At 44.3% G+C, this 13707-nt stretch overlaps 1 protein-coding gene across 1 annotated transcript in view; it reads left to right on the top strand.

The window, feature by feature from the left end:
• Positions 1 to 13707, top strand: part of CD44 (CD44 molecule (IN blood group)) — a 70264-nt gene that overhangs the window by 35294 nt on the left and 21263 nt on the right. Inside the window, exon 3 of the mRNA XM_063437894.1 lies at positions 3347 to 3483. Within this exon, the coding sequence (XP_063293964.1) occupies positions 3347 to 3483 (137 nt within the window). The remainder of the gene's footprint in view (positions 1 to 3346; positions 3484 to 13707) is intronic.

Raw genomic sequence — 13707 nt, 5'->3', positions numbered from 1 at the left:
ACTCAAACGAAATGCGGCTCTGTGGAATTTTTTAAATTGTATTTGGAATTGTCTGTATGAGATGGTGTTAAAGGAACACTCCAATCAGTTACTATAAGAACTTAATCTAAATAAAGTTGTTATGGTACCAGGCGACCCCTGGGCACATGTTACCATAAGGGTTTAAACTGTTATCGAACCCCAAAGTTTGCCTCCAGCGCTGATCTGCAGGTCCCCCAGGCGACCTGAAATTTTGGTTACAGCAAGCGCTGTTTGGTTTTGAGCTGTCAGCTGACACCAATCTAAGCCAACCAGTGCTGCCCGTGACCAGCAGCAGTCCACGCTTCCTGTAACCTGCAGATCAGCGCTGGAGACAAAATTGGGGATAAACCGTTCGAGAGTGTGCCCGGGGGACTCCTGACTCCATCACAACTTCATATAGATGATGTTGTTATGGTGACCAGGGTGTCCATTTAAGTCATAAAGAAGTGCATTTAGAAGTGGTCATAGTAGTAGGAGTCCGTATGTGCAATTTTCTGCTTCAAACGCTGCACATACAAAGATTTTTGCGCCAGGGGCCAGTTCCACCACTGATACGTGACTTACTCAGCCCAGAACTCTGTATTGGCCTGTCTAATGTGAATTCTGTGCAAACTTGTCATGTGATGACAGATGAAATTAGATTCTCCCTTGCAGCCTGCAAGGTGAAGCTTAGCTCTGTCCTCCCTCATGTCTCCCTGCATTGCCTTTTCATATTTTTTTTTTTAACCCCCTCTCTCCAATGTCCACCCCTTCCCCCCTCCCATTACCGGCTCAGAGCTTGCAGATCTAGTATGGAAACCCTCATTCCAGGATAGAGGTAAACACAACAGTGTGAATTTCTACATTTAAGATTTTTTTCCAACCTTACAAACACATATTTGTTGAATGCACCAGATTAACAAATCTACTATTAAAGATCCTGGAAATCACAATTCCCCCTTAATTACCATTAGAAGTGCAATGCTAGCAGGAGGTTTCCCCCATGATACTGTATGGCTACATGGCAGCATTAATCTGGCTAGGAGAAAATGCAACATAGGCAAGTTTTTAAGTGGTTTGGGAATTAGTGATGGTGATATTTTGTAAAAGTGCTATATATAGCGAGTATTTTATAATCCACTATAAACACAGCCAGTACTGAGAACTCAGAAGAAGATCCCCCACTATTACAGAGAAAAACCCTGACAACGTAAGACCTACAGGCTTTATAAGTAAGCGGACGCATTTATATCCCTTGATCTTATTGATTCAAGGTAAAAACATCTTAGACAGGTTTTGCCTGGGCTCTCCCTCTCACTATTAAACATCGATGAGAACCTCACAAACAAACTTGTTTCCCTTTTATCTTTAAACATGAAAGAAAGAACGCTATTTATTCAATAAATGCTGAAATTAAAAGGGTAAATTAAATGGGAATTTGCCAGATGAGCTAATCATGAGACTTGTATTGTATTAATCCACTAGGTGCTACTTCAAATATGTCTTGTATGATGTCTTATATCTATAGGTTTATACAATTACCTGAAAACTATTTTCATAGATCTGATATAAAGCCAATATTAAAGGGTCACTCACAACACCCTGATGTAGTGGTTATGGTGCCAGGAGTACCTCGGCCCTGTTACCTGGTAATGTGGCAAACTGTATGGCAATGGTTTGCCATCTTGCCCGAGTCTCCCGGTCTGCTCTGAAGAAGGCCGTCTGCTCCCAGACGATGATTGCAATTCTGCGCTTGTGGAAAAGTGCCCAGAATTGACATTAGCAAGCCTGGGACTCTAGTTCTGGCTGCTTGATGATGCCGCAAAGACGCTGCAAAAGGTGGAGTTAAACCTATGCAGCAAAAGGGTTAATCGTCATTATGCAATGCTGGACATACAGACTCCAGGCACCACAACCTTTTTAGATTAGTAAAGTGGTAGTGCTCGAATGCCACCACACTTTCCAACTGATAAAAGAAGGTGAAATTCCTACTAAAGGGTTACTCCAGGCACCACTACCACTTTACTAATCTAAAAAGGTTGTGGTGCCTGGAGTAACCCTTTAGTAAGAATGTCACCTTCTTTTATCAGTTGGAGAGTGTGGTGGAATTCTAGCAAGACGATTGTGCAGTATTTAGTACATCTAAAAGAGCTTTTGGAACTGAATGCTGTGTCTCCAATCATGCTTACTGGTGCAGGGGTAAAATTGGAAGGTATCTGATATCTGTACCATGTGCTAAATGAAAGGCTGAGTCAACCCTGCTAGGATTTGAACCTGCAACCCAAGGGTTGTACAGATTCTACCAATGATGCATTAGCCCACTGAGCTATTTCACCAGCCTTTTATGATTGATTCTAAACAGTTAGACAGACTGTCTATAGAATACTCGGAACACAGCAACTCACATGGAGGACCAAATTCTTCAATATCTTTTAGCCTAAATGACCACATCAGCTTAACGATGGAACATGTAATCTCATCAGGGTTATGTTACTAAAGTGAGAATTCAAAGTGAATTCAAACTGAAGGTCAAATTGGACGAACTTCAAAAATTCAGCGGTTTTCAGTTTGCCTATACTGGCCTCAAAGGAACACAAATAGAGGGGTGGGTGAAATGCAAATTTGACTTGTTAATACCTATGGCCTGCAAGTGTAGAATCTGATAACGTCTGCCAGAAGTGAGACTGAGTAGCCCGTTCCAGGCTGGCTAAATCACAGGGGGTGTAACTAGGCTCGACCCAAATGTGCAAATATCTCAAGTAGAAATACTGCGCATGCAGACTCCTTCTACAATGACCACTTCTAAAAGCCAAAGTGGTCATGGTGGTTGGAGGAACATTAATGACTCATTCTTATTTAACCATTAGCATCGCTACAAGAGTGAAAGTGAAACCACGTCCCCCCGTCCTCCCCCCCATTGTGCCCCCTGTTAGCCCCCAGGAATGGAATGCTAGGGTGCAAGCTCTCTGTGCCTACTTCAATGACAGAGGCAGATTTCACAACTCACACACAGACCCCTACAGTAAAATCAGCTGTAAAGACAGGATGTAATATGACATCAAATCCTCCCACTCCTCAGATTGGCTGAGGAGGACCTTGAAAGCTGTCTCAGCCATCGTGGTAGGCAGAGAAAGCTTACTCTCTGCACTAGATATCAAAGCTACGTATCAGAAATATATAGAAACAGGAGCGCCCCACCCCCTCTTTCTCTCTATTACTTTTGCATTGCATTGCAGTTGTTAGTAGTCCAAACTTTGTTTCCCCCTCCACCCCCCTTTGTGTTTTGATTCCTGGAGAAGTCACTGCATATAACCAATAATTAAAATACTGTCTTTTCTTTCTACAGATATGGATTTATACGAGAGCAAATTGTGATTCCACGAAAGACACCGAACCCAATATGCGCTGCTAATTATGTTGGCATTTACAATCTCACCGCAAACCTCAGTGATTTATATGATGTCTATTGCTTCAATTCCTCAGGTTAGTGACCAAACTCATGGAACAACATCAGCAATTGCCAATATTGACCAAAAAAAAAAAAAGCAATGGAGGACAGTGCCCACAGACTCTTAGCAACAGAACCACCACAACGAGCTGGAGTGGTTATGGTACTTTTGTGATGTAATTCCAGTAAAATACAAGTTTAGCAGGCTAAGATTGCCACAAGGCATATGTATGTATATGTGTTTGTAGTATCAGTTAGTTAATTACACGTAGCTAAGATACTGTTATCACTGTACTGACCAGGTGCAGGAATGTAAGAACTGGAATTACGCGTCCCTCTCCTTTGTATCAGATGAGCCACGTGGTTAGACCGGATGGATGAGTTTAGACTCTATTTATTAAATAGGTTAAGGGTATGTGTGGGTGTAGTTAATTGTGGGAGGAGCTACAGTGCTATATAAGGAATGTACTCTATGTATTCAGTACTCAGACTTTGCTGTATTTTGGTGACGCTAGTCCCTCTGAGTCCCGATCGGTGATCCAATAAAGAATCTCTTCCTTCCTGAAGAAACCTGTGTCCATCTCTCTGTGCTTGGCTTCCGTCAGTTTCTCCGGTATCATTTGGTGCGTTGGCCGGGAAGCTCATCGTTCAACGGTAGCTGAGAGGCAGAGGCGTGAGACGGTCTATCTTTGCCCACGTTCTCTACGGCTGCACCCCTGAACTTCTGCGTGGACCTCCCTTCGTCTCGGCGCCACTGGTCTGTTGTCCAGGAGATCATCGGCCTCTACGTGAGAAGTGCTGGGGTGTCCCCGTCGATGAGTGTGAACTCAGGTTCAGGAACGAGGAGGTAAGACAACTGCTGTTTTAGACGGCAGGACCCACTAGGGGTATACCGATTGTGCGGTAGGCCCAAAGGGGTTTTGAATCTGTGTATCTGCCCCCTCTGTCGGAGGGAAGGAGCGAAGGCGCACCGCTCGATCGAACGCTCTTTAGTCAGACCGTTTGATTTGGTTAGTCAGGCGGGGTCCTGGTGTAAATAGCCCTAGCCGGACACCGGTGTCTTGTCTAGACTAGCGTTCTAGGGTGTATATTACGTTCGCTAGGTCGGAGGGACCGGGAGACTAAGCGGCGCCTGTGTAAATTCGGTTCGCTAGTTCTCATCCTATCTGGGCTAAGTGGGAAGGCGTGTAAATTTGGAACCCACTAGACTTTTGATAGTGCGACTAAGAGGCGCCTGTGTAAATTCGGTTCTCTAGCTCGCTATATATGTGGTGATTGGGCAGTGTGGCTAACCAAAACGGGTGTATATAGTTTTAGGTAGTCCATTCAAGGTACTGGCCAATAGTTTAGTTGGGAATTGTAAATGTGTTAACGATTGTTTTAGTAAAGTGTATATCTTGTTAGATAGCGCGAGCTCAGCCGTCTAGCGAGAGTGTTAATAGTGTGTTGCTGTATTATAGTGCACGGTACCATAACCCTGTATATTTACTGACATTATATAATAAGTACTAATCATTGTCGTCCATTGCATGTTTAACACCATAACCACTAATAATTGTATTGTGACCTTAACTTGTGCTTTGACCTATGCTAACCGTACTGTAACCGCTATTTGTAAAAGACGATGTTACTGGGGTGTGTTATAGACGGGTAATTCGTATATAGAGAATTATAGCGTGGGTGACTGTATAGTTACGCCAAAGGGCATAATATTGATTATATAGTGACTGGTGTAACAGCTGTGTGTGTACGGGAATTCCCTGAGTGTTTATTGTTATTGTGTACGTTTCACTTGGTAACCGTACCACGTGGTGCTGTTGCCAGAGGAAACGGGTGTGACTGTTGAATAGTACGCGTGTATAGTATTCGTTGTCGACGACGTTCCATTGTTAAGTATGGGTGCGTCGCAGTCAACGATTCCGGATCCCTTAGGATGTATGGTTAAGAATTTTAAAAAGGGATTCAAAGTTTGTGATTTTGGGGTAAAGATGTCTCCTGTACGTTTGGTCACTTTGTGTACTAGGGAGTGGCCTACTTTGGTTGCGGCATGGCCGCCACGTGGCAGTTTGGATCCAACTCTGGTACAGCGCTTACACGTGGCTGTATCGGGTAGGCCTGAACTTTACGGCCAGTTTCCTTATATTGACTGTTGGAGACAGGCCGTAAATGACTCGCCAAAATGGCTCCAGACATGCCACGAGGAGCAGTGTCGCCTCATGGTAGCTAGGACTTGCTCGTCCACTAGGACTGGTGTTAGGCCCATTTTGGACACGCCCCCTGAGTCCGAGATCCCTTTGCCGCCCCCTTACTTTCCGTTAAGAAGAAGTGACGCAAACGCAGGAAGTCCTGCACCCCTCCCCTCATTACCCTCATCCACTTCCGCTTCCTCCTCCAGTACAGGATCCACCCCCCCTCGTACTAAATCTCCCCTTCCGGAACCAGAATCCACCCCCATTAGAAACGAATATCCTGATTTGGCGCCACTTCAGACTTCCGGTCAAGCTTCATCTAGCTCGGCTCGAAGTGTTTTATTTACGACCTTTTCCCAAAACCGACCTCCCACATCCCCATACCCTATCTCTCCCCGACCGGAACCCATGACTGACGCCTCTCTACGTAGCCCCATCCAAACCCGACAGTTGACTGGTGCCCAACAATTAAAGCACTATCAGATGCCTCTTCGTCTGAATCCCGGGTCAGCTTATATCGATGCCGCAGGTCAAATGGCACACGCTGACCCAGTCTTCGTATATGTCCCATTTACCACAACCGATCTTTTAAACTGGAAGACCCATAATTCCTCGTATACTGAGAAACCACAAGCTATGACTGATCTGTTCACCTCAATAGTACAGACGCATAATCCGACATGGGCTGATTGCCAGCAGTTACTAATGACTTTATTTAACAATGAGGAAAGGACAAGAATAAATCAAGCAGCCATTAAAGCATTAGAGGATAGAGCCCGTGCTTTGAACCAAGCCAATCCAGCAGCATGGGCCGCGACACACTATCCCAACACCGATCCCGATTGGAACGTAAATGGTGCTGATATGGTTCAACTCAGGGCCTATAGAGACGCTATAATTGCTGGCATGAAAGCCGGAGGAAAGAAAGCCATTAACATGTCGAAGACAGTTGAGGTGATCCAGAAAAGCGATGAAGCGCCCAGTGTCTTTTATGACCGATTATTGGAGGCATACCGCTTGTATACCCCCTTTAATCCGGAAGACGCAGACAATTCCCGAATGGTTAACTCCGCCTTTGTCAGCCAAGCATACGGAGATATTAAGCGCAAGCTACAAAAGTTAGAAGGGTTTGCAGGTATGTCCATCACCCAACTAATGGAGGTAGCAAATAAGGTCTATATGAACAGGGATACAGAAAGTAAGAAAGAGGAAGAGCGCAAGATGCGTAAAAAGGCTGATATGCTAGCGGTAGCGATCGCAGGCGTAGATAAACGGGGCCCAGATAGAGGCAATAATAGATGGAGTAGGGAGCCTTTGAGTAGGGATCAATGCGCGTATTGCAAGGAAGAAGGGCATTGGAGGAACGAATGTCCGCAAAGAGAGCAGTACGAGAGAGACCAACCCAGGGCAGGCTACGGAAACTTTAGAGGTAGAGCGAGAGGTAGAGGAGGCCCCGGAGGGAGTAATGGTTATAGAGGGAGTAATGGGAACAGAGGAAGTGTTAGGGAAGACAGGTATATTCCAGCAGCGCAAAGGTCCCGCGATAGAGAAGGTAGGGACTTTGTAGGATTGGCTGACACTGTCATGGAGGACTATTGATACCGACCGGGCTCCATCCCCCTTGGTCGAGCGGAGCCTATGGTCGATGTATCAATAGGGGGGAAAAGGAGTGCGTTCATGATCGACACTGGTGCTGAACATTCAGTGGTGACTAATCTAGTTGCTCCTCCATCTGGAAGGACTATTACTGTGATAGGAGCAACTGGAAGAAGTGCTGAAAAACCGGTTCTTAAAAGTCGACTCTGTACATTGGGAGGCCACGTAGTAAAACACCAATTCCTTTATATGCCTGAATGTCCAGTCCAATTGCTGGGACGTGATATGCTATCAAAATTACAAGCGCAGATTACGTTCCTACCAAATGGAACAACATCCTTAAAGTTTAATGGACCTTCAGGTATTATGACTTTATCCGTACCAAAGGAAGAAGAGTGGCGACTTTATACAGTGTTGACTAGCCAAAACCCTAGGAGTGATGAGACATTGTTTAACATACCAGGAGTTTGGGCAGAGAACAACCCACCAGGACTGGCCCGCAATATTCCACCAATAAAAATTGAACTGAAACATGGGGTTTATCCAGTGAGCCTAAGACAATATCACATTCCGCAGAAGGCTAAGAAGAACATCCAATCCTATCTGGATAAGTTCATACGGTATGGTATCCTAAAATTCTGTACTTCCCCCTGGAACACCCCATTGCTGCCTGTTCAAAAGCCCGGTACAGATGAGTATCGACCTGTACAGGACTTAAGAGCAGTCAATGATGCGGTTGTTAGCATACATCCAGTTGTACCCAATCCATATAACCTGCTTGCTTTAATTCCGGGCGGGGCTACTTACTTCACAGTCTTAGATCTCAAAGATGCCTTCTTTTGCCTCCGAATTGCCGCAGAAAGCCAATGTATTTTCGCTTTCCAATGGGAGAACGCTGTAACGGGCTCAAAACGCCAAATGACTTGGACAAGACTGCCCCAAGGGTTTAAAAATTCACCTACCCTATTTGGTTCAGCTCTAAGTCAAGATCTACTGGATTTCGAGTCTATCCCAGGAGAATGTGTATTGTTACAATATGTAGATGACTTGTTGATAGCAGCAGTTACAAAAGAAAAATGTCAGCAAGCAACGCACGATCTACTACATATTCTCTGGAAGGCAGGATACAAGGTGTCCAGGAAGAAGGCTCAGTTGTGTTTGCCAACTGTCAAGTATCTGGGATTCCATATCTCTGAAGGTCAAAGGATTATGGGGCCAGAGAGAAAAGAAGCTGTCTGCCAAATACCAATACCCAAGAATAGAAGACAAGTGCGAGAATTCTTGGGGGCAGCAGGCTTCTGTAGGATATGGATTCCCAGCTATGCGATACTGGCAAAACCTCTGTACGCAGCCATCAAAGGTACAGAGCACGACCCCTTCTTATGGACCCAAGAACAGCAAACGGCATTTGAAGATGTGAAGAAGGCTTTGATGAGTGCCCCAGCATTAGGTCTACCTGATCACACACGACCATTCTACTTATATGTACACGAGCAAAGAAGAATGGCTGTGGGAGTATTGACACAGTACTTGGGATCATGGCAAAGACCTGTTGCCTACATGTCTAAGCAACTGGATGCAGTGGCCAGCGGACTTCCACCTTGTCTAAGAGCCGTAGCTGCAGCCGCCCTGCTAGTAGCTGAAGCCGATAAACTCACTCTGGGTCAAGAACTTTATGTACGAGTCCCACATGCAGTACAGACGTTGTTGGATTACAAAGGAAATCATTGGTTTAGTAACAGCCGTATGACCAAGTATCAAGCAATGTTGTGTGAAAACCCAAGAGTGCATTTAGAGACTGTAAACACCTTAAATCCAGCTACCCTTTTGCCGCAACCTACTGAAAGTCAACATGATTGTTTGGAAGTAATGGATGAAGTATTTTCAAGTAGACCAGATCTTCGTGATTTTCCCATCCAGAACCCCGATGTTCAATATTACACCGACGGCAGTAGTTATGTGAAAGAAGGGATCCGCTATGCAGGATATGCAGTGACAACAATAGACAAGGTGATAGAAGCTCGGCCACTGGCGAAAGGAACATCAGCACAAAAGGCAGAATTAATAGCACTAACACGAGCGTTACAATTGGCTGAAGGTTTAAGAGTAAATATCTATACGGACTCTAAGTATGCGTTTTTAACCACTCATGCCCACGGAGCTTTGTATAAAGAAAGAGGACTACTGAATTCAGAAGGCAAAGAAATCAAGTACGCAGCTGAAATCCTACAACTATTGGAAGCAGTGTGGGAGCCGAAAGAAGTCGGTATCATACATTGTCGAGCGCATCTGAGAGGAGATGGTGATGTAACCAAGGGAAATCGGATGGCAGATAGTGCAGCTAAGCGTGCTGCTGAATCAGGAAGACAGGAGTATGTGGGGCATATAGCTGCTCTTATACCAACTCCACTGTCCCAATGGACTCCAGTTTATACAGCTCAAGAAGAGGAGTGGTTAAAGACTGAACCGGGAAAGTATTTGGAGAACAAGTGGTATCAGCTAGAAGATGGAAGAATAGTCATACCAGCATCACTAGCGGTAGAAATTGTCCAAAATTATCACAACGGGACACATTCTGGGAGAGACAGTACTGAAGAATCTCTCAGGAAACATTTCTACATACCAAGATTGTCCAACTTGACTCAGGCCATTGTACGCAGATGTGTAACGTGTGCTAAGAATAATGCAAGACAAGGACCAGTAAAGCCACCAGGAGTCCAGTTTATGGGGGGACTCCCCATGTCCGATCTACAAATAGACTTTACAGTAATGCCTAAATCGGGTGGACATCGTTACCTGTTGGTAATTGTGTGCACCTATTCAGGCTGGGTAGAAGCATGTCCTACTCGTACAGAGAAAGCAGGAGAAGTTGTAAGATTCCTGCTACGAGAAATAATACCCCGATATGGACTACCCTGTTCTATAGGATCGGACAATGGTCCAGCTTTTGTTCATCAGTGCCTACAACAACTGACTCATATGCTTGGTATAAAGTGGAGGCTTCATACTGCATATAGACCCCAGAGTTCTGGTAAGGTAGAGAGAATGAATAGAACTATAAAGAACCAGTTGGCTAAAATGTGTCAGGAAACCCAACTTAAGTGGAACGTTCTCTTACCCATAGCTTTATTGCGAATCCGCAGTACCCCTACCAGAAGGATGGGCCTCTCTCCTTTTGAAATCATGTATGGGCGACCACCTCCCGTACTTGGTAACTTAAGGGGGGACTTGAGTCAGTTGGGAGAAGGAATTACCCGGCAGCAGGTTGTAGAGTTGGGTAAGACTATGGAGGAGGTACAGAAATGGGTACAAGATAGATTACCTGTGAATATTTATCCCCCTGTTCATAGTTATCATCCAGGAGACCAAGTGTGGATTAAAGAGTGGAATAATGTACCGTTAGGGCCCAAGTGGAGAGGTCCTTATGTTGTTCTTTTGTCTACCCCTACAGCGATAAAAGTAGCCGAAGTAACTCCGTGGATACATCACTCCAGGGTTAAACCAGCAGCAGTCGATTCTTGGCAAATTACAGCAGATCCAGAGAATCCCTGCAAGATCCGGTTGAAACGCACTACTCAGTCGGAGTAACGAGGAATTATTGTGGATTACAAATTTTATTGTTACAGGTGTGAGTGAGAAGGCCATAATAAAGCCTGTCCGCTTACCAACACATAGTGTATAAGCCAGGAAAGTCTCGAAGGGACACCTGTGAAGACGAGCAGAACTCCATTCCCTGCAGCCCTCACATCCTGGAAGCTGAGGTTCCATCGCACGGACGAAGACTGAGGATGACGGCGAAAGATGTGCTTTTGATTGTGTTTATTTATATGTGTTTTTATATTCAGGAAGGTAGAGGTACCGACACTCCTAGCTGTGAGGTATGCATTAAGACTATGAGAACAGGTAACCATATTTCCCAAACCCTAATTTGGCATTCACAATACGAATGTAAAGGAGAGGTATCAAGATGTAGATACCTAAATATAGACTATAGTGTGTGCCATTTAGGAGTAGGAGAACCTAAGTGCTTCAGTCCAGAGTATCAACCTCGTACAATTTGGTTGACTCTCAGGAATGGAGATCCTCAGGGGACCCTAATTAATAAGACGGTGTTAGAATCCGTACATTCTTCGGGTGTTCTGCTATTTGATGCATGTAAGGTGATATCAAGTGGTAGAAAACCGTGGAATGTATGTGGGGATCTTAGATGGGAGAGGACGTATGGGTCTAATGATAAATATATTTGTCCCAGTAGTAAAAATAAATATGTGAGTCCTAGATGCCCAAATAAAGACTATAACTTTTGTCCATATTGGTCTTGTGTGGGGTGGGCGACTTGGGGACAGACAGTAGATAAAGACATGATAGTGACTAAGTTGCCGACTAGCCCTTATTGTAAGTCTATGGAATGCAACCCAGTCCATATACTTATTAATAACCCCGACAAGTTCCTAGATAAGTATGGAAATTTATTTGGGTTTCAGATATACGGGACGGGTTTAGATCCTGGGACATTATTGTTTATAGGAATAGAGACTGATACGGTATCCTCCCAGACTCATCAAGTATACCATTCCTTTTATGAAGAGATGAGTATAGATAATAAGATCCCCCATAACGCTAAAAACCTGTTCATTGACCTAGCTGAAAGTATTGCCGGTAGTCTTAATGTTACCAACTGCTATGTGTGTGGAGGTACTAACATGGGAGACCAATGGCCTTGGGAAGCAAAGGAGGTAATGTCCGGTTCTGAGGCAGTTGACCAACTAATATCTACACAAGCCGATTATCATTTGAGTGTTAGAGGTAAATCTGAGTGGAGATTAAAGACCTCCATCATAGGTTATGTTTGCATAGCAAGGAAAGGAATAATGTATAATACTTCTGTAGGAGAATTAACTTGTCTAGGGCAAAAAGCTTATGATGATGATACTAAAAATACAACTTGGTGGTCGGCTTCAAATGTCTCAGAACCATCTAACCCGTTTGCTAGATATGCCAGTTTAAAGGATGTGTGGTTTGATTTATCCATCACATCTACCTGGAGAGCCCCAGCAAATTTGTACTGGATCTGTGGTAAGAAAGCCTATTCGGAGTTGCCACAGGACTGGGAAGGGGCATGTGTGTTGGGTATGCTCAAACCATCCTTCTTCTTGTTACCGATTGAAACAGGTGAGACTTTAGGTGTTAAAGTGTATGATGTGAATCATAGGAAGAAAAGGGGACCCTTAGAGATAGGCACCTGGGAAGATAATGAATGGCCTCCCCAGCGTATCATAGATTATTATGGGCCAGCCACGTGGGCAGAAGATGGTACCTTTGGTTATAGAACCCCAATTTATATGCTCAACCGTATTATAAGATTACAGGCGGTGGTTGAGATTATTACTAATGAGACCTCACAAGCACTCAATCTTCTAGCGAAGCATAATACCAGGATGAGGACAGCAGTGTACCAAAATAGATTAGCCTTGGATTACCTTTTGGCAGTAGAGGGAGGTGTATGTGGGAAGTTTAACCTGAGCAATTGCTGTCTTCAAATAGATGACGAAGGGCAAGCAATAGCTGAGCTTACTAGCCATATGGTTAAACTAGTGCATGTGCCTACTCAGGTATGGAAAGGGTACAATCCAAGTAGTTGGTTTGGTAGCTGGTATGAGTGGTTTGGAGGGCTTAAGGCAGTGGTAGGTGGAGTCCTACTGATTTTACTGTTGTGTCTACTCCTACCGTGTCTTATACCCTTAGTAGTTAGGTCTGTGCAAAGCCTGATAGGAAGTATAGCAGAGAGGAAGGCTGCTGCACAGATAATGGCGATATATAAGTATAAGGCTCTAGATCAAGGAGAACCAATGCAGGAAGATGAGTGTTAAAAGATTCACATCATAAGATAAGTCTGGTCTGGTTCATGGTAACCTGAGGTATATGCAAACCAAGGTTAAGTGATGCCTCAAGTAATTGTGAAATATCAGAGGCATCAAAGGGGGGAATGTGATGTAATTCCAGTAAAATACAAGTTTAGCAGGCTAAGATTGCCACAAGGCATATGTATGTATATGTGTTTGTAGTATCAGTTAGTTAATTACACGTAGCTAAGATACTGTTATCACTGTACTGACCAGGTGCAGGAATGTAAGAACTGGAATTACGCGTCCCTCTCCTTTGTATCAGATGAGCCACGTGGTTAGACCGGATGGATGAGTTTAGACTCTATTTATTAAATAGGTTAAGGGTATGTGTGGGTGTAGTTAATTGTGGGAGGAGCTACAGTGCTATATAAGGAATGTACTCTATGTATTCAGTACTCAGACTTTGCTGTATTTTGGTGACGCTAGTCCCTCTGAGTCCCGATCGGTGATCCAATAAAGAATCTCTTCCTTCCTGAAGAAACCTGTGTCCATCTCTCTGTGCTTGGCTTCCGTCAGTTTCTCCGGTATCACCACAATCCAGGGAAGCAGGGCAATTTCTCATTTAAAG

Source organism: Pelobates fuscus, chromosome 12 (genome assembly GCF_036172605.1).
Source record: "Pelobates fuscus isolate aPelFus1 chromosome 12, aPelFus1.pri, whole genome shotgun sequence".
NCBI classification, from domain to species: Eukaryota; Metazoa; Chordata; class Amphibia; order Anura; family Pelobatidae; genus Pelobates; species Pelobates fuscus.
Note: the sequence above shows the minus strand (reverse complement) of the source record. Positions and strands in the feature narration are given on the sequence as shown.